This window comes from Cricetulus griseus, chromosome 5 (genome assembly GCF_003668045.3).
Source record: "Cricetulus griseus strain 17A/GY chromosome 5, alternate assembly CriGri-PICRH-1.0, whole genome shotgun sequence".
In the NCBI taxonomy this organism is placed as follows: Eukaryota; Metazoa; Chordata; class Mammalia; order Rodentia; family Cricetidae; genus Cricetulus; species Cricetulus griseus.
Genome location: NC_048598.1, coordinates 55,475,625 through 55,501,810, shown reverse-complemented (window position 1 = coordinate 55,501,810; position 26,186 = coordinate 55,475,625). Strand labels below are relative to the sequence as shown.

General features: G+C 46.1%; 1 protein-coding gene across 4 annotated transcripts in view; it reads right to left on the bottom strand.

Moving 5' to 3' along the window:
• Positions 1 to 9,528: 9,528 nt before the first annotated feature.
• The window catches only part of Atp2b4 (ATPase plasma membrane Ca2+ transporting 4), a 97,246-nt gene continuing 80,588 nt past the window's right edge, over positions 9,529 to 26,186 (bottom strand). For 3 of the 4 annotated variants that reach the window (XM_027417578.2, XM_027417577.2, XM_027417576.2), the window contains 5 exons: positions 25,459 to 25,672; positions 24,480 to 24,691; positions 23,236 to 23,343; positions 21,837 to 22,013; positions 9,529 to 14,013 (listed from right to left, as the gene is read on the bottom strand). In XM_027417578.2, the coding sequence (XP_027273379.1) occupies positions 13,717 to 14,013; positions 21,837 to 22,013; positions 23,236 to 23,343; positions 24,480 to 24,691; positions 25,459 to 25,672 (1,008 nt within the window). In that variant the 3' untranslated portion in view covers positions 9,529 to 13,716. Of the gene's footprint in view, positions 14,014 to 18,427; positions 18,539 to 21,836; positions 22,014 to 23,235; positions 23,344 to 24,479; positions 24,692 to 25,458; positions 25,673 to 26,186 lie in introns of all 4 variants that reach the window. The other variant, XM_027417581.2, reaches the window with a different exon arrangement.

Below are 26,186 nucleotides of genomic sequence, written 5' to 3'. Positions count from 1 at the left end.
GGTTCCTCCGTAGCGCTGACCTGAAGGTTCCAATCTTAGGAGAATGCTCTGAGTTTGTTTCTAACTCCCCTTCCTTTTTGCTCCACGTATGTTCAGAAGAGTGAATAGAGCATGCAGAGAGCCTCTCAACTGCACTTTCCAAACCAGTTGGGGCGGCAGGAAGATGAAAGGGATGACCATCAGTGCCTTTGTCACCAGGCCTCTCCCTGACCTCTTTCCAGTGGACATTGGAGTCCTTGGCTTCCAGAGCCCAGACAAGCTCTGCCTGTTCTGGCTCTCCCAGGGCTCTAGGATGCTGCAGACTAGTCCTGTAGTCTTCATGAAACCCCACCATGCCAGGCTCTCACCACCTTCCCTCTGGGGAGCCTGCTTATCTGGAAACAGATGGTTTGGTGGCAGTTGGCTCCAGAGCTGGAACCTAAGTCTCTGCCTACATTTCTTTTAGGTCTGAATGAAAACTAGGATTCCTCACTAGATCCCTTGCATTAGAAGACTGGTGGTCAGGCTGCCCTTGTGAGTCATTGTAAGCTATGGCACATGCTGTGTGAGCTGGGACCTTGACTGGAGCCTCACAGGAAGGCAGGGGGAGCCGACCTCAGAACCCTGAACTAAAAAAGCGTTTCCCTCTGTGTGTAATCATCTCTTTTGTTTACCCAGACTGCTGCAGCCAGACCAGCATTCCCTCCTGGTGTCCCATGCTGCTACCATGCCTGAGGGAAACAACCTCAGAGGGATTCTCTTCTCCGGCTGCTAGCCCCACATCCCTCTACTATCCTGTTCCCTGTCCTTCCACAAGTCTAACCTGGCTAATAAACAAATTAAGATAAGAATACTTTCTCAGAATAGGGGGAGAAAACTACTTGTTTCTGGGAAATGAGGTGGTGCACGCTTTGAGCCGGATTCTTTTAGTGTTCCTTGAAACCCCTCTGTGACATGACCATAAACTGTTGGGACTGGTTTTATTTTTGCTTTTTTTTTTTTTTTTTTTTGGTGGGGTCATGCTAAGTGGCCCAAGTTGGTCTTGAACTACCTCTGCCTCCAAGTGCTGGAATTAAAGGCATTCATGTACCACCACTGCCCGGCTTGAGCAGACTCTTGATGAAGTTGGGGAGTTGAGTGCTATGTCATTAAAGCCTTTAATGCCAGAATCTTTTCTGAAGTCCTCCAGGAAGACACAAGTTCTAATTAAACATCAACTGGGTTCAGATTCTAACCACCCAGAGGGTCCTGGCAGCTCATCTTCTCTTTCTATACTATTTCCTTAGATGTAACTGGCAACAGGAAAAGTTCTTACACAACATTGCTGTGAAAATTAGTTTGACCACTAATGAAAACTGTCTGGCTCAGTACTTGACACACACAGGAGCTCATTAAACAGAGCCTGCTCTGCTATTATAGTGACATTGATCTCGACCTCTTATATTTAATGAATTGCCCCCATTGCCCTCCACGCTCAATGTTACTTTACTCTTTAAACTCGGGTCATTCCTGTAATCTCACTTCTTGGGAGGCTGAAGCAGTAGGATTGAAAGTTTGAGGCCATACTGGGTTCTAATGTAAAAAAAAAAAAAACACAATTCCCCCATCCCATATTTTTGCGGCATCACTCCTTAGGGGACGCACTCTTGGTCCTCCCTTGGCATGGTGGCCGGTCTGGACGGTACTCCCTTTTGGGTGCATGTGTTACACACAGACCCTAGTCAACCTCACTTTGTACAATGGGTGCCCAGGTATCTTCATTTTATCGGCATTTTCTTTTATTTTGTAAAATTCCAGTACAGTACAGTCCTATCTGAAGCTCTGTACTGTTGGTCCTTTCTGGTTTGTAGGCCTTGGGGAAATTGTGACTTTCTTCTCTTAACTCTCACTGCTCAGATTGTCACAACCATCAAATATTGTTTTTAGAAAAAAAAAAAAAGGATAACTATGTTTTTTGTTCTGCTTTGTTTTAAATAAAAGGAAAATATGGCCCAAGAATTACCACCTCTGTGAGCTTTCCCTCTAGGGATCTGGGGCATTCCTCTGTGTCTGCCTCCACAGCTCTGTGCAGGACATGGTCTTGCTCATGTAGTGGGGGCTCCTTCCTGCCTTTGATATGTGTCTGTCTCTCTGAGTGGCCTCTGAGGCCCCTGGGGCAAGAAAGTGGAATTCTGTTTAAGAGCACAGTGTTGCCTCCCAGAGCTAACTGGGTCTCTCACTGGTTTTCTTTAGTGTTTCTTGCTACTGAGTTTGTGATGCACAGTGTGATGGGTGAGATCCTGGGACTGCTCGGTGGCTTTTCATTCTTCCTGCTGGGCACTCTTACCAAGGGATGTCCTCACAGGAAGGAAGCCTAATCTCTTGTGCCTGGTCTTTGCTCTGCAAAGGTGTTAACAGTGGCTCTGATATTTCTGTGTGTGTGTGTGTGTGTGGGGGGGGGTCCAAATTGCTTGTGTGAAAGAATGAAAAACAACCCAAACCAGACTTCCTTTTTTGGAAGTTTTGGGGCTGGGAAGATCTTTGATGACAAGAACAGGTCTATGGAAGCGTCCCTTCCCCCTTCGTTGTTTGATCCCTGAGGCCTTTCCAGTACAGACAGGTCTGAAACAGAACAAAGGCAGCAAACACCTTCCTTTTGAGCTAAAGGTGTGAGAAAACTGGTACAGCTCCCTCCCTTCTCTGCTCCCCGCCTCCACTCCACCCAACACCTCGGAGCAGTTTGCGGAACTTTCAGAAGGCTAGGATGGGGGCGGTCCCTGCACACTCAGGGCCCTGATGGGGGAGGTGATTGGTATTGCGCACAGATAAGAAAGTTCTAAGGACAGACAAGGCCTCTGCCTTCTTGATTCTTCTGGGATTTCCTATCTAGCAGCCTCTACAGTGTCCCTAGAGACCTCCCAGCCTGAGAGCCACAGATGAGGTGTGCCCTGAGGAGGGAGGCACTGCTAAGAACAACCCAATTTTCCTTGCCCCCTCCCCAAGTTGCAAGTGGCCAGAGAACCGCCTCTAAGAGGACAAATGGACAACTGCTGACCCCTGGGCCCCGACAGGAAAGGGTGGCACCCAGCACAGGAAACCATGGCAGTCATAGTAGGAATCAGATGGTTGTAGCAAGTCTCAGGGGAGGTGAGTGAGACACAACACCTGCTTGTGGTCCAGATACTGCATGTGTCAGTGAGAGCAGAGCCAGAAGATGGGAGGTGTAAGGCAGAGTTGTTTCCTTTCTCTTTTTTTCAAGACAGGGCTCCTTTGTGTACCCTTGGCTGTCCTAGAACTTGCTCTGTAGACCAGGCTGGCCTCAAACTCACAGAGATCTGCCTGCCCCTGCCTCCCAAATGCTGGGACTAAAGGTGTGTGCTAGCAAGGCCTGGCTAGGCTGTTTTCCTTGTGCCTCTGATGAGTAGAAAAACTCCTGGTAATAACTGAAGGGACCAGTATTGGCTCAAGACCCCCAAGACCAAATTCTTAGCACAAAGGAGATTTATTTGTCCCAGGGGGACAAAAAGGCAGGCAATAAGGGGCAAAGACAGGAGATAGAGGACAAAGAAGGGGAAAGGAACAAGGGAGAGGGGGGAAGGGATCTTGGGTGGGGAGAAGGATGACAACTACAACAAAGGACTGTCTCTGGATGGAGAGACAGATGTGGCCCACAGGCGAATGGTGGTTTATTAACGTAAAAGGGGAAACCTCCTGTTAGGACTAATTGTTTAATTTTAATTGGACATGTTAATTAGGTGAGCCAAAGGGGCCTTTTGATTGCTGGACTTTGGTAGTCAGACTCAGGAGGAGGAAGTGGCCAAATAAGGCTATAGACCTTGTGGCTAGCTTTAAGGATGTAATCTAATGTTTTGATTTGTTTTTGTTTTTTTAACAAGGCAGAGGGAATGGAGAAGAGCAAAGTGTGCCAGAGCTATGTTGCCATGTTCGGCCCAGCTAGTGTCCCTTCAATAATCATTGCGTCATTTCATTGATTGGATGTCCCAAACACGTGAGGGCGGCATTTCCTTTTTATTATTTTGTGTGACATAGGACAAAGGCATGGCAATGGGGCTTGGGTCTGTGTACTCCTAGGAAGTTAGGTCACCCAAGGTTTTCTTGTCTTCTAGATCACAGCCGCATATCAGACATAACAGCAGAACCCCTTTAAGCTGTAGGTCACTGCACCCTCTATTAAGATTCTCCAGTGAACTTTCATTGCACAGAAGCCTCCAGGCTCTGAATTAACCATTTTCACTTTCCCATTGAGTCACTCAGGCCCCCAAATAAATGAGATCTCCTGCCTCAGGGCTGACCCTTTAGGGCACATATTCACCCAGCTCCCTTTACCTACCTCTAGATGGGGCCACAGATGTGTCTGTCATAGTGCCACCCCTGACTGTTCTGTTCACCCATCTATCTCATCTCCCTTTCCCATTTATCTCACCTCACTTTCTACCCTGGCCCTAATCAGCCTCTTAGCAATGCTACATATTTGCTTTGTCTCTTTCGCATAACACTAAATTCAGAAAGGCTGGTGGTGATGATAGGGGGTACTTCTCCTAATTCAACTTCAGTGTGCACATGCCTGGCATGATCAATACTGTACTTGCTTACTGGAGTGGACCAATGTCCAAGGGCAGAAGACAAGGGTGCCATATCCTCTCACAGATCTTGCTGGGCACAAGCTTGGTCAGTGCCTGAGTTGATTTAGAAAAGAAGGGATGAGGAGCATTTGTTTTAGATACAGATACAGGTAGTTGAGCCTGAGGGGAAGCCTGCTGGCACATGTCCTGGTATGCGGTAGTGTTCAAAGCACACAACTATGCGGCATTCCAGGGAGATAAAACAGTGGAAGAGAAATTCCATCCAGGCTCCAATAGTTATTAACAACAGCTAAAGACTACAGGAGAAATGGAAAGAGTGTCAGAGTTGGAAAGACCCTAAAGTCACCCAGCAAGTGGGCTGCAGGGTCAGGATCTGACACAGGCCTTTTAATTCCCAGGGCAGGCGCTTTGGGAATGGTACCTCAATGCTTTCAAATTTACACCATTCCAGCAGGGCTACAACTCTGGGTTTCCAAACGACTGCTCTTTTTACATCAAATTCCAAAAACAGTTTTCCATTCTACTATACAATCAGCTAGATAATACTATCAACAGTCTGGGCTCCAATTACTAAGTTTTGACGGCCTTGCAGAGATGAAAAACCCAGGCAGTGAAGAAGCAAAGCAGGGATCAGAGCATGCATGTCCCATGCTTCCCACTGCCAGACATCAGTCTCATTCTGTCTGGAACTTTGCTATTTCAGCTCCTTTACCAAAGGCAAGCTGGAAGACAACCCTCTTCCTTCTCCTACCTTATTAGCAGCAGCTAGCTCAAAGTACTGATAGCCAAGATGTAGGAATTCTTGCTCAAATGTAGTATTTATTCATCATGTATGTGCATAGGTCCCTGTTTGAGTTTATGAACTGGTTAGTGGTGGTTGTGAGCTGCTTGATATGGGTGCTGGGAACTGAACCAGGGTCTTCAGTAAGAGTAGCAAGCACTCTTTATTACTGAGCCATGTCTCTAGCCCTCCAAACAGAGAGATGACTACAGAGGTATTTGTTCTATTAGGCATGAAGGCCACTGCAAGTTTTTTGCTCTTCCTCCCCAGCCATGGTGGTCTGAATGAGAATGACCCCCGTAAGTTCATGTTTGAATGCTTGGTCCCCAGTTGGTTTAACTGTTTGGGAAGGGTTAGGAGGGGTGGCCTTGTTGGAGGAGGTGTGTCACCGAGGAGGCTTGGGGTTTCGAAAGACTTGTGCCATTCCCAGTTAGTACTCTCTCTGCCTCATGCCTGTGGATCAAGATGTAAGCTCTCAGCTTACTGCTCTGTGGAGGAACCTAAGTAGTAGCTAAGTTTGCACACAGAGCCTAGGTCTGCTGTGGAGTAAGGGACAGAGACATCCCTTGGAGTGTGGAGGCACCAGCAATGCCAACACTTCTCAACCTGTTGGGTTGCAACCCCTTTGGGGGTCATAGGTGTTGCTTAAGACCATCAGGAATGCCAGACATTTACATTGTGATTCCTAACAGTAGCAAAATTACAGTTATGAAGCAACAATGAAGATCATTTTATGGTTGGGAGTTACCACAACATAAGGAATTGAATTAAAAGGTCATAGCATTAGGAAAGTTCAGAACCACTGAGCTATGCAGATAGTTCAAGTATTTGCTTTTCTTAAATATCATGAAAAGTTGCTTAATTTTGAAAGGGGGAAAAATTAATAAAACTCTAAAACCCAGACTCCAAAGGCTAGAAAGAAAACTCTGAGTTCCCCAAAGGCAAACCAGCAGACAAGGTTAAACAAAGGTCCACAGGACTCAAGCCCTTAGAACAGATATCACACCCTAGAATGGTGTCCACATTCCTCTGGTCCAAAGAGGATCAGATAGTTATCAATTGTAGAAGTTCCCAGCCCAGGAGACAATTAACAAACTCATTTCCTCTGCCGCATCCTCTTAATTGCACCTTGCCCGAAGCATACAATCTTTGTCCTGTCCTGTGTAACCACGGAAGTTTTGTAATCTTTGGGCTTCCAGCCCTACAATTTTCCCTTATAAAGACACTCCTCAGTCGAAAGTGGGTACTCCATTTGTTCCCTAACAAATGGGGTCCTTGCTGCAGCTCGTATCCTTGAGTCAATAAAGAAACCTTTGTTCTTGCATTCAGTGAGTTGTCTCCTTGTTGACGGGTTCTTTTGGGGTTCCGAAATCTGGGCACAACAAATTTCAGCCGGGTGGTGGTAGCATACACCTTTAATCCCAGCACTCAGGAGGCAGAGGCAGGTGGATCTTTGTGAGTTCAAGGCCAGCCTGGTCCACAGAGTGAGTTCCAGGACAGTCAGGGCTACACAGAGAAACCCTGTCTCCCTGTCTCAGAAAATGAAACAAAACAAACAAATGAAAATCTCAATTTCTGGTTGTTGTTTAACTTCTCAAACATACAAATTATTTAACTCCTTAGTTTAAGTGTAGAGATGGCACACTGTGTGTGTGATTTGGTCTTTTTGGAAATGGCAGTGAGGTCATTATTATTTCAAGGAGCATCTTGTGTTTTCTGGGTGGGAAATGGAGCTACTCCAGGGAGGTATTGCTGAAAACAGTCTCACGAGAGAAGTCAAGCTAGCTGGCTCCACAACAGGAGTCAGAACCAGAAAGCACCAGTTTCCAAGATGAACATTTTCTGCTCTACATACATAGCAGGCTCTTTCTTTTTGTTGTAGACATTTAGTCTACAACACAAATAAAACACACAGAGGTTTACATTAATTATAAACTGGCCAATAGCTAAGGCTTCTTATTGGCTCTCTCTTAATTATTAACCCATTTCTATTAATCTGTGTATCTCCATGCTGTCTTGGTTTACCCGTGATGCCCGGCCCTCTTGTTCCCTGTGACCCACTCTCTTCATTCCTCTTCCCAGAACTGTCCTAGTCTGTAGCCCCTGTATGGCTACATCCTGCATGTCCATTGGCCAAAACAGCTTTATTCATCAACCAATAAGAGAAACATATATTCACAGCATATAAAAAGACATTCCCCCATCATTGTATTTATTTATTTATTTATTTATTTATTTACTTACTTACTTACTTACTTGAGACAGGGTCTCTCTACATAGCCCATCCTGCAACTCACTCTATAGACCAGGACGGTCTTGAACTCAGAGATCTACCTGCCTCTTTCTCCCAAAGCTGGGACTAAAGGTGAGTGCTGGGATTAAAGGTGTGCACCACCATGCCTAGCCCATTTCTTATGACTTAGGTTCACACTGAAGGCAACTGACAACACCACACAGAGATAGGGACATACTTGTTTTAATTACAGTAAAGTTGCAAAAGCATTCACCTATAAAGGACATTCCTTCCCTCTTTCCTTCTTCTAGTGACAAGGTCAGGTCCTAACAGATGCAAGGCAGGAGTTGGTGATCACTGTGTTGGCACCTGATGGGTTATCTATGGACCTGTCAGGCCCTGGCCATGTGCGTTCTTGGGAGGTAGTCAGGCAGACTTGGTAGAGCTTTAAACAACTCAGTGACCACATGGAGAGGACATGTAAGCAAGAGAGGGGACCTTTCAAAAAATTACTACAAATGGAGGCCAAAGCAATTATTTTCTAAAACTGGAAGAAGGTAAGCATGCTCTTTCTGAAGCCTGGCATTGGTGGCGCACGCCTTTAATCCCAGCACTCGGGAGGCAGAGGCAGGTGGATCTCTGTGAGTTCGAGACCAGCCTGGTCTACAAGAGCTAGTTCCAGACAGCCTCCAAAGCCACAGAGAAACCCGGTCTCGAAAAACCAAAAAAAAGCATGCTCTTTCTGTCCCCTCCTTCCTTCCCTTCCTCCCTCTGTCTTTCTTTCTTTCTTTGGTTTTTCAGGACAGGGTTTCTCTGTATAGCCCTGGCTGTCCTGGAACTAGCTCTGTAGACCAGGCTTGCTTCAAACTTATGGAGATCTGTCTGCCTCTGCCTCTGCCTCCTGAGTGCTAGGACTAAAGGCATGCGCCACTGCCTAGCTGAGCATGCTCATTTTCATGTTTACCTGGGCCCAAGGAACCCAACTGGCCTTCATATCCCATCGAACCAATGTCTTAAAATATAGTAGTCTTAGCCAGACAGCATTCCCTACCATATGCCAGATCAGGAGGTTTTACTTTCAAGATCTAATTCTTAGATGGGCAGTGACGGCACACACCTTTAATCCCAGCACTCCAGAGGCAGAGACAGGTGGATCTCTGTGAGTTTGAGACCAGTCTGGTCTACAGAGCTAGTTTTAGGACAGACAGACCCTGTCTCAAACACCACCACCAACAAAACCACCACCACCAACAAAAATCTGATGTCCTAACAGAGAAGCCCAGATAGAGGCCCATTGAGGATAAGAAGGGAGAGTAAAGGAGAAATATGGGGTCATGCTTCAAGGCACAATGGGAGAAAAAGCAAGTGCTACTATGACTGTTTCATGGCTTCTGTTATCAATAAGGCCCTAACTCCTTTAAAGTTTAAATTATTTAAATTAATTACTTCCCAGCCTCCATTTGAAAGAAACCGAGTGGTCTGTGTGGTCCATGCCTATGGAGAGCAATGTGGGACATGCAAGAAAGTTGGGGATAATCCTTAGGCTGAAGGCTGGAGAGATGGCTCAGTGGTTAAGAGCACTGCTCCCAGCACCCACATGGAGGTTTGCAAGCATCCCAAGTCTAGTTCCAGGGGATCCAAAGACATCTTCTGGCCTCCTTGGGCACCAGGCATGAGGAGCACAGACATACATGAAAGCAAAACAATCACACACATCAAAAAACATTTTTTTAAAAGATGTAGCCTGAAAGAGTTTTTTTCCATCCAGGCTGGTCCCTGCTTTTGAACCAGCACCTTCAGAAACATCCCAGAGAGACCACCAGGGACCCCTGGTTGACCTTCACTAACATACTTTTCCTAAGGGAACCCTGGGCAAGAGACAGGGTTTGCTCCTCAGCCCCCACAAGCCCAGGGGTGAGACCCAAAACTGGAGGCACATGGAAGACAGAACATTACAAGTGGGCATGGGTTTTTTATTCTCAGTGCATGGCATTGGTTTCTGCTCATCAGCAAAAAGCTTTATTGGTTCCAAAAAAATTACCCCTTTTAAAACTCTTCCTCTTCCCGTGTCAGTGAGACGATACATTTGCATTACAGATTTGTCAGTTTAGAGCATCCCTCCCTCCCCAAGAACCATATAAATACATGCAAAACATTATACATAGAGTTTAAATAATATCAAATGCAAATACAGATTGGGTGCACTGTTAAGATGAACTGCAAACTATGGCAACACACACTAGGATATACATTGCTTTGATATCATCATGTCTGTCATGCAGACTACAACAGTCAATTTTCTGTTTTTTTTTTCCTTTTGTACAAAAATACCAGTGCTCATTATACTAGTTACTGAGAAGAAACTCAAAATTCCTATCTGCATGCCGATTAGAAAAGATGGCATAGATCCATTTGTTGGCACATATATATGGCATATTTACATATGGCATATATACATATGGGGAGAAAACACGAACCAAAGGCCAATTCAGTTCCAGGGAGCTCATCTCCCTTCGACTCTCCCAAGAAGAAGAAAGGGGACAGCAGGCCTAACTGCAGAGCTGGGGAGGCAAAAGTTCTGGCTCTGAGCTGTATGTAGGGGAGGGAGGGTGTCTGGTCTACTGAGGAAGAGGCTGGGATGGCTTCAGAACAGCAGGCATTGTAAGTGCCCACCCCCACCAGTGTCATGGGGTGGACCCTGGACGTAGAAGGTGACTGGATGTGCGGACTGCAATGGTACCACAGGTAGCTTCAACTGTAAGGCGAGGGATGGGAAGAAAGGGAAGGGTACAGGAGAGGATCCAGGCACACTCAGGCTAGCATGCCCCTCTGGATTTTCGGCAGTGAGGTAAACACTCTGATTGATCTGTGCAACTCTTCCCTAAAGCTTGAAGAAAAACAGAATTCCAAACCCGAGAAATCCACTCAGGCCCAGAGGAAGTCTAGCTGGTCTCCCTTACATCCTTTGGGATGGGAAAAGCACATTAAAGGACAGTGAAGGGCTGTTGAGAAGGACCTAGTCCTCAGACTGCCAGTCAGAGATAGAAGCAGTCATTGCTGTATTTATCTTTTCCAATTTGGAGCTCAGTCTCCCATCTGCTGTATTATACAAAATAGGAAGGTGTCACAACTCAGATTCATGCACAAAAACTCACTAATGGGGTCACTCTAGGGGAAAGAGGGTGTACAGGAAGCATAAAGAAACACAAGCCCCATGTCAGAGTTCCCTTGCTGACCAGGAGAGACTGTCACTGACAACACTCTGCCAGCTGACTCCTCATGAAACAGAAGCCCAACTGGCCTCACCCCTGGTTACCAACAAGCCTGGCACTCCTCCATGGCAGCTTACATCCATGTCCTGACAGTTGAGAAGCCTCCTTCCGGGTGTTTCCCTCACTACTTGCATGTTCTTACCCATTTTCTAGGTTTATCAAAAGACAGCTCTAGGATATGTTCTCTTTCTCCCCACCAGACCTCTTCCAAATCCAAAGCACCATTTAGGGGAAACTGTTATTAACTTCTGTCATAGTTACTCACTGCCACCTGGATCACTGAAACTGAATAGAAAAAACATATAAAAACATATGCACAGAAACACTTGAACTTACTCAATTCCATATCAACAAAATTTATAATTAAAAAGTCTAGAACCCAACAATTTTTTCCCCTAAATATAAAGATGGCTGTTTGGAGAAAGGAAGTATGGTGTATTGTTTTTTTTTTTTTTTTTTTTTTTAACCAATTACAAATATACTGAGACACCTGTCCTGTAAAACAGCTGGCTGTGCGCTCCCCTCTATGGTGTTTCATGACGGCACTTTATTTGAAATTCTTTAAACAATATATATATATATGGCTGACTCAAAATATTAGTTTCTGATCTAAAGAAAACTATATTTTTTGCATAATATTTTTATATTTTCTCTCTTACTATGGAAACTAGAACATGCACACACATACACACACACACACACACACACACACACACACACACACACACACACAAAATTGACTTTGGAAAAAGTAGACATAAAGCCCTCGAGAGTGACCTGCCAGGCACCACAAAAGTCTCTTAGGAGCAAGGATGGTAAAATGGCCTTTGGAGCTTGTAATTGGCTTGCTTTTTAAAATGATCTGAGGTAATAAAAGAGTTGAAAGAATCAAATCTTCTAATGTACTTAAACAGATGTGTGTGTGTGTGTGTGTGTGTGTGTGTGTGTGTGTGTGTGTAATTAACGGCTTGAGTGAGCTGTTTTTCTGCCATGAGGAAAGACTGCTGAAGTGTGTAAGCTTTACAAAACCCAAATCAAAGCCTTTCCTCTATTTCCTATAATGATGGATTATGCTGTAATGGGTGTGGAATGGTGGTTGTTTCTTCACTCATCCTATCTTGGCAACTTGGGTGAAAAGTGGGGAGGGAGGAAGATCTCCAGAAGAAAGGCTAGGAGTAGATAAGTTCATCTTGACTTTCTCTCCCAAGTGGAAACCTGGCAGTTCTCACGAGCCTCATGCATCCTTCTCTATTCCCATCACCCTAGAAAGTGGGAGGCAGGCTTCACTGATGTAACGGGAGATGGAACCTGGGGACATAAATTTGGTCCACCTGCACAAAAAAGCTTAAATCAGCATAGCAGGGATACGGATGGAGCACCTGGGAATGTGCCTCCACTTTGTTCCAGTAAGGCGAAGTCCCTTTTGGTGACGTTCCCAGCTCCTGAGAGGTGGGTGGGCAAAGGATGTGTTGGGCAGTGTTCTGGGTGAAAAGGCACGGGCTTTCCTGGGTAGCAGTGGAGACGCTTGATGCTGAAGGCTAGAGGAGGGTGTGTGAAAGCGAGGAGGGTGGAGGCAGGAGGCAGGAGGCAGGAGCTTTCTGGGGAGGGCCCTTTGCTCCTTGACAGACACTGTCAGGAAGCCTCCTCTTTTGGATGTGTATTTTCAATACTGGAATATTTCCAAAAGTTGGGGACCTCCTTAGAGGTGGAAAATGTGGAACACAACAAAGCTTAGGATTAGTAAAGTGAAGAGAATGTCAAAGCTGGCACTCAGGGGCCCAGCCTGTGGAGAGGTCTCTCAGATCCCGGTGGATTGGTTCTTTAGCCCCTCCCAAGGCTTCTTAATACTCATTCCCCCAACAATCAGCTCCTGCCCTGGGAGAGCCTTGGCAAATACCCTTGAAAATAGTCTGCTTCAGTGATTTCTGGTCCTAGGCCTGCTCCATGTTGGTCCTGAAACTCCTCATCCAGCTAGGAGACAGGGTCATGCACCATTCATTCTTTTTTTTACCACCTTAGGCTAGGAGGAAGTTCAGGCCTATGGCAAAAACTATATATTATACATATGCAAGCTTCATGGTCATGGCTGATTTCCCTGGCACTTAAAAACCCGGACACACCCAAGAAGATAGATCGACATTTAGAAGTTGGAGCTGACCTGGTGAGAATAGGGAAATATTTCACCAGTTCATTTGCTCCAAAAAAAGACCATTTTAGCAAAGAAATCTGCCTGCTTCTAGAACAAAATGAAAGGTTCTATTGGGGCCAGAAGGGGCCAAAGTCGACTCAACTTGTCCATGTTCTTTCCATTCTCTTAATTACCACAACTTAAAAAAAAAAAAAAAAGTAAGAGGAAGGATGATAAGTGTCATATAAGAACCAAAGAACCTTGGGGAGGTCAGACTGAAGGGCAGGAAGAGCTAGCGGCCTTAGGATATACATTTTCAAAATAGGAAAAAATGTTCTAAGAATAATCAGTCTACTGAAACACAAACACAGGGCATTTGTCTCTCCCTGAGCCCACAACTTAGCTTGTAAATGGCAGAAACTCATAAAATCTCCAAGGCAGGAAATGGTGACATGTGTGGGAACGCTGTGGAGACTCTGGGTTGGGTGATGCCAGGAGGATTGTCATCATTTCTTTAAAACTGACAACTGGTATACCTAAGGAGTACACCTACCATTACCTGCCCAGGGTTTGGCCGAATCCTTGTAGGCCTGTGTTCTTGTTTCTTCATGGCCAGGTGGGGGTTCTCACACACTTAGGAGCAGCTGACATAACAGTGACAAGTCCCATCATCACCTTATAGACGGGATAGATGATAAGAGAAATAGGGAAAGCAGGGACGGGAATCAGATAACGGAAGTTCAAACTGATGTCTCCAGGCTGTGCAGAGGGCTGTCGGAATGGGAGGCGACGATTTGCACTTGGTTGCAATCCACAGCGTTGTTGTTTTTGTTGTCATATGGAGTGGCCTCCCCATCTAACAGGAGTACCCTAGTCCCCGCCCGAGGAGCATCTTCCTCTTGATCATCCTGGAATGAGTGTGGAAACTCATCATCTGCATTGTATCCAGACTGGGTCATGAAGTGGTGAATGGAGTGTTGGTTCCTGGGCTTATGAACGACTTGATGGAAATTATGCAACACTCTGACCACTTTGATCTATACCAGGGAAACGAGAAAGAAGACGAGAAGATAGGGAGGTGAGAACTGGCAAACAGAACAAGAAAAATGAGTGGTTTAAGGAAAGAAACAAAACCCCAACTATGAAACATGATGATGGCTCAACAACCCAAGCCACCACACGCCTCAAATCTCAAGCACAAGGTGTGAGTGAGCGAGGCAGACAATAGGGCATTTCAAAGGGTGCATTCTAAACAGTAGCACAAAGCAAACTTAGCATTCCCAAACAATCCACTCTTAAAATGAAATCAAACCAAGAGGCTGACTAATTCTTTTGGATAGAGGCCAGCATGTCGGAACTAGGTGACATTAATGGACAGACTTAAAAAAGACAATCCACACAGGTGGCTTTCTGAATTGAAGCCAAACCTTTTGTGAATGTGCAATGGGTGAATTACACACTGCAGTTTTGTTATCTGTTTAAACCCCATCAAAGAGCCAACATTCACCAATCTGTACACAATAAACACTGGGTGACAAGTGACCGTGGGTGTTGTGCAGCCAGGCAGACAAATCAATCTTCATTCCACAGCATGCAGGAAATGAAAAGTCCCTAACTGTTCAGTCAGAAGACATGCACATATTTGTATCCCCACAACCTCCATTGTGTCCCCCTCCCCCTCAAAAGTGGAGTTCCTCCTCTCCATACCCTCTCCTAGAAGATGCAGATAAAACACAGGTGTCAAAAGAAGCCTTGGCCTGCCTGCTGAAGAAGGTCTGGCGTTCACCATTCAAGTGTACATCCATGTCCGACCCCCAGCAATGTTGCCCAAACCCAACGTGTAAATTCATGCTGTTTGCCCGGCCATGTGCATATTGTGTAGAGGAATATGACCTTGTGTGAAGAAGCAGAGGACCAGGAGAGAAACTTGATCCAGGAAGTCGGCTACCAATGATTGACATTTCTGACAGGACGGTTGAAAAGAATGAAGAAAGGAGACACTTTGCAGTGTTCCTGGGTAAATGAGCAAGCACATTGCCCTGTCAGTCTTCATTTTACTACATAGGAGAAGGGACTCAAGCTGTCAGGAGTCCAGAGAAGACCAACTGTAATAAATGCCAGGAGTAGATTTTGCTTAATCAGGGCATCAACCTGTTTGGTGTTTTTGCTGTTGTTTTGCTTTGCTAATTTTACCTTTCTGAACTGTGTCACTCAAGTGTGGCTTAGACTCTGGGCTGGTAGATTGGGATTCAGTGTGTGTGAGGAGTTGGATGTCAGAGGGAACAGAGAAGGGAGACCAGGAGAGTCAGATGGTTATAGGATGTTTTTTTTTTTTTTTTTTTTTTTGTTTTTTGTTTTTTGTTTTTTGTTTTTTGTTGTTGGGGGAGGTGGTCAATCCTACTCTGGTTCAGATACATTCTCCCTCAGAAAAGAAACGAGAGGGATGCAGAAATTGTTAAGGTTGGGAGAAAGTTAAGGAGTAATGGGTGTTGGGTTAAGAGTGTCTGAGTCTTCTGCTGTTTAAATGAAAAAAATACATCCCTGGAGAAGAAGCTGGAGCATGGAGGCAGCAGCACACACAAACAGTCAGCCAAATAAAGCAGCTGGGTTTTCTGTCCCAGGACTTCTCATCATTTTAAGATCCTGCAAAGATGCTGCCTACAGCAGCCTCACCATCACAACTGTGGCTCTCCTCTATAGCCTACAGAGTCACCCATGACTGGAGTGTTCAGAGCTTAGAAGGCAAGGGACTCTGCCACTCAATGATTAGCTCAACGTGGCTGCATATGTAAGAGTGTAAAGGCATCAGGGACCTCATGGAATGACAGTGAGGGCCTGCTTTTTATTCTGTGGTTCTGCTCACCATCTGCTGGCCAATTTCACCAATCTGGTTGCCTTGCTCAGATCTGGTAAGATCAGGCAGATCTTTGTGTGGTCTCAAGTTTTCTGTAATCTATACTTGAAATATTTGAGCAAGAAATATTTGAGCAAGCAAGCTCAAACTCAACGCCCTCTCCCTTAGTCCTGGAATAAATATTTTGACCAAGGAACAGGTCAAAACCCACCTCTCTTCGGTAGGTATGGTAGCAGTATTTTTATCTGCTATTGTTGTTTTCACATTCCTCAGAGTCACAGAGGAGGGCAGGTACCTTTATGCCACGAGTTCATTGTCTTCTAGACTAGTGCTTTTTAAATTTGTTGCTTCTAGGATTTTTTCTTTTGTCTTCTTTTCTTTCTTTCTTTCTTTCTTTCTTTCTTTCTTTTTTTTTTTTAAGGCAACTGGACACTTTATTGCAACAATTATATGTGAAGTCCATTACACAAGGAGTTGATTTGTGAAAATTAGGGTCAGAGGGTCTAAGCCTGTTTTCTGACTTTTCCTTTCCCCTGTGGGGGCAACTAATAACACTTTTATGGATAAGCAAATTGAAGGAGATACAAGTGAAGAGGGATGAGCAGATAGGGGAAAAAAATGGGGGGGGGACTTTTGGAGGAAGCAAAGAACAGTCATTCAGTTAGAGTTCAGGACTTCTGGAGACCAAGGGGAACCAGCTACCTGTAAGGGAGCTCAAGCTTGGAGTCAGGGCACCTGGCTCAGGGGGTGAGGGAAAGGGCGAGTGATAGAGGCATGGGGCTGTGCGGGAATGCTCAACTCCAACACTGGCTCAGAGAACATGTGCTGATGGGTGACACAGTGTGTCACCAACTGATCCAGGGCTGGTATTCTCTGTGCTTGGAGCACAGGGTCTGGGATTGGGAGCAAGGGAGGGCTGGTGGAGCTGGTATGGAGACAGCTTCGCACATTCCTCACTTAGCCAGCCAAAGCTTCCCTCTCTACATAATCATTTTTTCAAAACCGCTGGGAAATGTTTCCTGGGGGGCTGATTGAAAGGTAACTCCTTCGTGAGGCAGGAGCCCAAAGTGGGCTGGACCACCAGGTGAGTGTGGAGTGTATTTTGGAGCTCAGTGCACGATTTCTCCATTAGAATACTGTACTCTCCTACTCCCTATTCATAGGCTAGGAGTTAAGTCTAGGGCTTCCTTCCGGATCAAAGCCCCAGGGACCTTAGGGAGATCGGATGCACAGTTGAAGTCATTTTAAGTGCTCTGGAATGGGCAAGCTAGAGAAAGGGCAGGTGTGGTCTGTCTCCTTTGGTATGAACTTTTGGGGGCTCAGGGCATGGGGTCTACCAGCTCCTCTGTCACCAAGTCTCTGGGGCAGCCAGCACTGGCCCTTTCTTACCAGAGACATGAATGACTAAGAAGGACTGAAACTAGGTAGAAGGAGAGGGCAGAATTTAGAGAGAAAAGGTATTAAGTGAGGAAGGTGGAGGGACTAGAGGGAGAGGTTTTTTGTACTTTGCAGGTCAAGGTTTATTTAGTGCCTTCAGGCCTGCCTTTGGGCCTTAAAGAAACAGCAGATATCACTGTCACGTCCACCCTTATCTCCAACTCATACCTGAACTCTTATGGGTAGCTAAAAGGCAAAAAGGAAGTTCAAGCTTGGAAAACCTGCTCCACAGCCACGTGAACCACAGGCAATGCAACCTAGGGCTGGCTGTGGGGAGGGATAGATTTGACACTCAAGTATTTAAAGTCCATAAAATGTGTGATGGTGGAGGACAGGGCACTGTAGTGACAGCCTCCCTCTGCTTCCAATTCAGGGAAGGTAAAAGGACCAGCAATAGGAAGGCATTAGCAAGTGGTCAATAAATAAATCTGGGGTTCTGGAGAGACACACACTATAACATGGGTTGGAAAAGTTATATTTCTCCTACTCATTGTGAATGGATTGGTTCTTGAACTAAAGTTCTATTTAATGTCATGTCTGGAGGTAAGACAATATAGGTTGAACTAACTTCCCCTCTGCAATCTTGTTGCCAGCTAACAGAGCAGCGGTAGCCAAAAGGACTGCAATTATCAAACAAGTTCAGTATTGGCTTCATCAGGACAGGCCCTGTGGGCAGAGGCTCCCTCACCCCCAGGTAAAGAGACTCCCTAGGTCTTCACGGGGACTGATGTCATATCTAAAGAGGCAGAGTTAGACTCAGAAGGGGAGGAGAGGCAAGACAAAGGCAAAGCAAAACAAAACAACTCAAGAAAAGAAGCAGCAAGCGATGCAGAGGAACAATCAGAAGACAGAATTATTGTCTTTAAGATACTTAAGGCTTTATAACTTTCCAACATTAAAACTAATCAAATGGAAGGTCATTCAGCCTGGTTTTAGCCGTTTTTTTTTTTTTTTTTTTTGGTCTTTTCTTTAAGTCAAAAGATCAAAAGGGGGAAAAAATGAAAAGGATAAGTAATCACGGTTGGTTAAAGTGGATGCCACGTGCTCTCTTGTGGTTGCTTTAGCAAATCATGCATTGTAACAGACTCTCACTCACTGCCCATGGGAGGAGAAGTAACAGCAGAAGAGGTGGAAGGGGCAGATTTGACTGGTGCAGCTGCCGTTGAATAGGAGCTAGGTACCAGTTTTACATCAAGGTGTTGGCTCATGTTCTGTCGCTTTAGGACTCCCTTAAAAGAGGCTCCCGTCTGGAATGTGTTAATTACTTCAATCTGCAAGGAATCAGAAAGTGAGACAGCTTTGCTCCACAGTCAGAGAGAAGGGAGGAAGAGGAAGGCAGAGTCAGGAATGGAGGGGGGATGGAAAGCGAGAGACATTTCCTCAGATCCAGAGCAGCCGGTGAGGATGGGGTTGGAGAGGGCATTAATTGCACGTCAGACTTCATTTAAGGAACAATTTGCTATGGATTTTCAAACACCCAGCTACGATTCACTTTTCTTTCCCCTGTAGCCTAGGATAGACAGGTGTTGAAAGGTCTTTAAAATGTGAAGGAACTTCTCCCTACCACTGACGTTAGGCAGTAGCTCATTCACCATTTTGACCTGTATTCTTAAAAATAAGGCAGACAAACTGACATACTGGAAGCAGAGTATATATTAGTGAAATTTAAGGCTCAAGAGCCCTGAAACCAACTAATTATTTTTACAAAATTTCCAGGAAAATAACACACATTTAAAGGAAAAAATGGGCAGCATAAATAGTAGTCCACACATGGGTGGCCATGGTGGAAAGACTGCTAGACAGCTGCTTAGTTTGGATGAGGTGTTTTTCATGAGTGAAGTTCAGGAGGCCTATTAGAATTCCACTCATTGCATTAGGTAAGTACTGGAGACCTTCCCTGGCAGACCTGCTGACCAGAGGTTAACAGTTTCCTGAGAACTGGCACTCCAGTGGCTGGTGGTGCTGGGAGGTTACAACTCTCAAAGTCTACCTGCTGACCAGAGCAGGTCTGGCTTTCAAGTTGCTCAACCTCAAGGACAGAGGCAATTTATAGCATCACTTTCCTACAGTGGCTGTGATCTGGGGTCTTAATCAATCTATTATCCTTTTCTTTAAACTCTAAGTCATAAGGAACAAATAGAAAGGGGTTTCTTTATCCTTCTGAGATCTGTTGGGGTCCCCTTAAGAACAGCCCAGGAGGACAGGAAAGGCACTGTCTTTGTCCTGCCACTGATTCCCAGAAGACGAAGCCTACGCCTCTTTTGTGTACCAAGCCTCCAGAGAGGCCATACAATGTTTAGAGGTATCTTCCAGGTGGAGACCAAGGTTAAAACACCACCTTTTTCTTACTTACGCGCTTTTCTGTTTCAGTGCCCTGAGGGCTAAGGCTGTAGGTGAGGGCTGCCCTTGGGAAGGTTGCAGCCCATGAAGATGAAGGTGGTAGCGTCTGTTTTCTGGTGTTTATAGTGTTACAAGGTCCAACTTCCACAATGAAATTGCACTCCATGTTTACTGTTCTAAACAGGGTCCAGCCCTTTAATTCTTCAAATATTTGCTTTCTAGTGCTTTTACCTTCCCTAAACTAAAGGGGGAAGGGAAAGGGAAGAACCACCTAGAACCAGGAAAAGGGGAAATCCCAGCCATGACAGAAAGGGGTTTTGTTAGGACCCACTGAGACTGAGCAGTTGCTGGGAGTGGGAGGACTTCAGACAAGTAAGATGCACTAGTGCACTCAATGCCATCCACCCAGGCAGGTGCCAATCACAATGGCACGGACGGATCTCGTCAATGGTGCTTTTTTTTTTTTTTTTGGTTTTTTGAGACAGAGTTTCTCTGTGGTTTTGAAGCCCATCCTGAGACTCTATAGACCAGGCTGGCCTTGACTCGTCAATGGCGTCTTAAATAGGCTGCCTTTGGAGCCCAAGTTTAGGTACTTGTTTCTCTGACTTGGAGGTAGGATCTAGCTATACAGCCCAGGCTGGCCTGGAAGTAGGAACCCTCAGCTTTCTGAGTGCTGAGATTATAATAAACATGTACCACCAAGCTTGGTCTCAAATTGAGGCTTTAAGGTCTTTCTGACCCAGCTACCTTATGTCCTAGCAGGGAAAGAAGCCTAAAGCTACATGTGCAGTGAGCTCAAACAGAGGAGTATAGGGGAGGGAATGGAAACTGGCAGGGGGGTAGGGGGTAGGTCCATGAATCTCAGGTCACCAGAGGAAGACTGGCAAGAAGCAAGGAGGCTCTGGAATGAGGGATCCTGGCTAGGAAAAAAAAATAAATCACACAGCAGAAGAGGAGGCAGGTGATCCTGAAGGGAAGAAAAGCAAAGAGATTATTTTGAAAAGAGCAGACCCAAAGGACAGCGGCAGGGGCTTCGGGGGTAGGAGTCAAGGCATTAAGATCTACAGTCACCCAAGAGGCTCAGTGAAAGGCGGGTGGGTGGAGGTGGACACTTGATACCGTGAGGCCATCTGCAGGTCACAAGTTGATTCCCTTCCTGGCAGAGAAAGGAAAGGAGCCCCAGAGTTCCCTACCTGTATCTTGCCCCCTTTTCTACCTGTGTTGCTTGGGGAAGGGCAGTTCCTACTGGGTACTTAGTTTAGAGTGTGCATTCATTTATCTTCCCCGTGCATTAAAACAGGGGGAGGGTTAGTCAGACAGTTTTCTAAATCTGTCAAAGGCCAATTTTTGAAAATGAAACACTTTTGGGATCTCTAATCAAGTAGTAGGAGGAAACAGGCCTTGCTCTGGAGAGTCCCCTTGAGATCGTGGAACTGATGGTTTGTTCAGGAATCTTGGGAATAAAACAGTAAAGGGTTGAGGGGTGGAGCAGAGAAAAAGCATTGTCAATGCCAAGGCTAGCCCACTCACCCAGAGGCAGTTATGCAAGGAAAGTGTAGAAAAAAAAAAGTTACTGTTAGGGCTACAAGCAGGGGACTCACTTATACTCCATTTCAGAAATTGCAAGAAAGGAAAGGGGTTAGGAGAAAGGACAGTCTCTTCCTCTTTAGGAAGCAAGTCTGATTCTTTCAAAAGATATCAACTGAGAGACTTGTTTATACTCACTTAATCACCAGGTTTCCCAGAGAGGCCTTACATCAAGCTAGGACAATGTAGGCCGGTGAGTTTCTTTAACAAAGACTTCCCCAGATAACAGCTTTATACCACAACAGCAGCATGAAGGTCACATCAAGTGACTCAGGGATGCCCCCTCTTCATTCACATTTATAAAAACAGGGTCTCTTGTTCCTTATTTGAGGCCAGGGGAGGAATAGACCTCATGTGGGAAGACAGCTCCACTGACAGACCTGATAGGTTGGCCGTAGGGCCAACCACAACTGAGCAACTTCTGTGAATAGTGACCCATGGTCCAGTCTGTTGACTGTTACCTCCCAGAGGAGTTCCACAGAGACCTCTGGCTTTGTTGACCTTTAAGGAGCACAGGCTGCCCTTCAGCAGTGAGCCTTAGGATGGGGTAAGGGTGCTTGCTGGCTGCTGGGAATCGCCCCTTTCCTTCCCCTTCCCAGGATGGGGAGATTTCTTCTCCCAGGGTAAGCCACTACAGGGTACCTGAGTCTGAATCCGGCTCAGACCACGGAACCAGAGGATCTGGCCTCTGCGCAGCTCCATCTCAGCAAGATCAATCTCTTCCATTCCCTCAGCTTCTTGGGTGATCTCCTCTTTGTCAGCGCCATGTCCAGCCTCCTTTAGGAACTTCAGAGACTTGGTAGGGATGGCAGAGATGACCTGACAGCAGTCGCAGCAAAGAGGGCAACAGCCAAATTGGAGAAGAAGAGACGTTAGGTGGCTCGGTCCAGGCCCTTTGAGGGCTCCTCTGCCCTACGCCTTTCCCACCAGGACAGCACCAAGAAGCACCAATCTGCCCAGAAGATTAATCGGTTGTTCCAACTGCCAGCTCTTAGGAAGGTGCCGGCATTCACGGACACACAGAAGGGAACTTAATTCCCATAGTCTCTCAGCCACGTTCCTTTCTACACTCACACTCTGTCTCCGTTTGGTTCTTCCTTCCCAGTGTGATCCTTGACTTTTAAGACAACAAGAACTACAAAGTTGGCTCACAGCCGGAAGAAGTGGGGGCTGGGGTAAACTAAGCTGGGAGAAGGAGAAGAGCACATTGTACCTATGGAGTTGAGGGGCTGGGAAAGGAATAGGAAGACAATTAGCTAAGAGTTTCAGCCCTTCCTTAATCCCATCCTTAGCTTGTGAAAGGTGCACTAAAGGATTCTCAGCCAAGACTTGAGAGCTGCAAAGAATGGCCCAGGCCAGAATGAAGGATGGTATGAAGGGAAGGATGAAACTCTTAGCTAAGCTGGCATTCTTGTAATTAATACTGACAAAAAGTACTTATAATAGGTATTGCCACATTTTTTTTATAGTGACAATTATGGAGGCCCCTGATAACAGGAGTGGTTAAGTAACTTGCCCATGGCTACTCAGCTTGTGAAAAGAAGGGTGATTCAGGCCCTTCCAGTGGATTCCAGAGGCTGTGTGGATCTATGTGTCCCTCCTCCTCTGTAGAGCTTGGGCAGTACTGATTTATCTCAGGTGGGAGTTGGGCATCCAACCAGAGAAAACCATGGTGACACACCACATTGAAGAGGCAGGGAGCCCTGAACCCCCGCAGCACAATAGCCCTGGCTAGACTGCTGCTTCATCACAGTGACATCGGCTCTGTGCACTCTTCTACTTTTAATGGAAAATTACTATTTCTGTTTAAAAAAAAAAAAAAGCTAAGTTTTTTGCAGAGAATATAACCCCCTGAAGTGAAGGCAGTGGTCACTCCAACCCGGTACCCCAAGACGGAAGGAGCCTGATGCCATGATGGAAGGAAGGGGACAGAAGGATAAGATGGAACAAGGCGCTGGGTATCTGTAGACACTTGTTCCTCTCATTATGAGAGGGGAGGTCTACAGCCTTGAGGATCTGCAAGAGGGCACCCCACACTCACCTGGCCCCACAAAAGTTCTCCAATCCCTATGAAGAGACACCACAACCACTGCTCCAGGTTGAGTTTTGTACAGCTGAAGGGTTTACCCCCAAATTCCACAATGAAAATCTGAAACAGAGCAAAGGGCAGCCTACCATGATGGAAACATCTCGTGGGAGTCAGCCTTCCACCCACCGAGACTGAAAAGGTGGCCAAAGCCACAGTGCCCCCTGCAGGGTCAGAGTTGTGCAAGTCTGGATTCTCTTGTGGAAGGAACAGCAAAGAAGAAAAAAGTGACCGATACAATCTTTATAGAGCACTTCAGTGGGACTATTGTGACAGGGATTAATATACATCTGGCCAGAGTAGAGGCAGTTGGAAGCTTCCTGTGACTGAGGCCAAAGGGTGACAGAGAGAAGGGACAGCGGAAGAGGAACGGAGCCGGGAATGAGGTGGAGGGATGGGGCTGAAGGGAGGGGCTTTGCTGAGAGAAAGCCAGCTTCTTTCTAAGATTTATTTTTAAAATTGTGTGTGCATGTGTGTATCTGTGTGCATATCTGTATCTGCGTCTCTGTGTGGGTCTCTACTCTGAACCATGTGCCACAGAAGCCAGAAGAGCTAGAGTTACAGGCGATTATGAGTCCAATGATGTGGGTGCTGGAATTCAAACACTGGTCCTCTCTTACTGCTGAGCCATGTCTCCAGCCCCAGGAAGATGGTCTTTGGTGCTGTGACCTGCTCATAATCCTTTATAGCCACATGTCTTGGTGACCCTCTGAGTACGACAAAAAGGAAGGAATTCATCCTTCCACTGCCAGGCAACCGTGCTCCATCGATCACTCCTCTCCTCTGTGGACTGTGTAACATTTTCAGGCATCAGCCCATTCAGGACTAAAGGGCAGGGGTGGGGAAGGGGGTAGGGAAGGGGGTGGGGGCGAGGAGCCTACACGACCCGTACATACACATTTCATGTGTGCTGGCATGGGAAGAAGGTAGAAGATAGTGGCCCTTCTCTTAGTCACTATATGGAACTTCTCTGCACGTTTGGAAAGATCATGAAAGTATTCTACAAGTCATATTTGCGGGTAACATGCTACCTTGTCCTGGAGCACCTGACTGGGCCCAGTTCTAGAACAAGGTGCACATGGAAGCAAACCGGGAAATCCCAAAGTGTTTACTCACAGCCTTGGGCCCCAGAACTCCTTCTTCTCTCCATCGTCCCCCACCCTCCAGCCCTCCAACCCCAGCTTCAGATAGAATCTCACCTGGCAGATGAATGTGCCTAAAACCACAGAGCAGAAAATGGCGTTGTGGTAGATGCCTGCAAAGACGTTCTTCTCACCATGGATCTTCCGGGAGTTGATTTCGTTGAAGAGCTGCATCAGCACAAAGGTGTTGAAGACAATGGTATAGTGCTGGCTGGGCGGTGAGTGGAGAGGCGCCTTCCTTCCGCTATCAATGTCAAACAGCTTCTCACCTGGTGGGGGCGGGGCCGGTATTAGAGGATGCCTGTGGTCTCAGTGAGGGTTCAGGTTGAAAGGGTGAACAGGTTGGGACAGCCATGCTACTGGCTTCTGGCCATTCCAAAGTTCATTCTAATTGGTCAGCTTCTGAGTTACACTAGCTATTGAACATTTTAGTTTTGTTTTTATTTATTTTTGTGTTTTTGAGACAGGGTTTTTCTGTGTTGCTTTGGAGCCTGTCCTGGAACTCACTCTGTAAACCAGGCTGGCCTCAAACTCACAGAGATCGACCTACCCTGTCGAACGTTTTATTTTTAAAAATAAAACATTTAAAAATTACTTAAGACGTATGTATTTTGTTCTATGTGTATGGGCATTTTGTCTGTATGTGTGTCTGTGTACCACGTGTGTGTCTGGCTCGCAGAAGGTCAGAAGGGGACATCAGGTCCCTTGGAACTGGATTTACAGACAGTTGTGAACCACCATATAGGTGCTGGAGGCTGAACCTGAGTCCTCTCTCTGTAAAAGCAACAAGTGCTTTTAATTGCAGAACTCTGTCTCCAGGCCCCATTAATGAAATCTTTTAAATGTTGCTTCTGGTCTCCACATATGTGATCTTGTCTGTCAGTTGGCTCCACTGGTACTTGTCTCCCTGTGGTTGTGCACTGTGGCTGTGTGCCGGGATTGCACAGGCAGCACTCGCTGGTGAAGCTGCTATTTTGTCGGGTCTGTATTTCCCCATCTGCCATACTACCTTCTCTCAGCCCAAACTGTGGCTCACCAACAAAGACAAGGACAAAGACGACTGTGAGCTGATACACTGCGTGGCCCAAGATGTTCTTCATCATGGTACGTGAGATCAGGGGCTTCTTTCGCCCATAGGGGCGACGCCTCAGCAGAGAATCGGTAGGGGGCTCTGTGGCCAGGGCCAGTGAAGCGAAAGTGTCCATGATCAGGTTAACCCACAACATCTGCACTGCTTTCAATGGAGAATCCTGTAGGAAGAAGAACCAGTCCTTACAACTTGCTCCAGAAAAACAAGCCTGTCTCACTCTACAGTGCCATCATTCCCTTGAGGTGGCTTAGCTCCTGCTACCCACCAGACCTTGAATTTGGTTACCTAGGTACACAGTGACTCTGACAAATTTATATAATTTCAGGCTCATCTCTATAAGGGGAAAATAACATCGGCCTAGCAAGCTTGTTTTGAAAAGGCAGAGATAATCCACATAAGTACACGTCACTTCCTCCAGACTTGCTATGGATAGCTAGTGGCAAGCTCCATTCTCTGACCTTCAGACAGGCTTTATTTGTACACGCAAGATATCACCACATAAAAAATGTTAAATTAATGGTAGGTGAGCCATTACAGTGGAGTCTATAAACCTGGTGTAGCTAACTGTCCAAGCAGTGTTGGGAAATACCTGTCTTTCATTCCTGAGTAGGTATACTATACCCCCTACCCTATGTTCCTCAGTCCTTAAGTCATCCCTGCCATCCAAGCCCCAC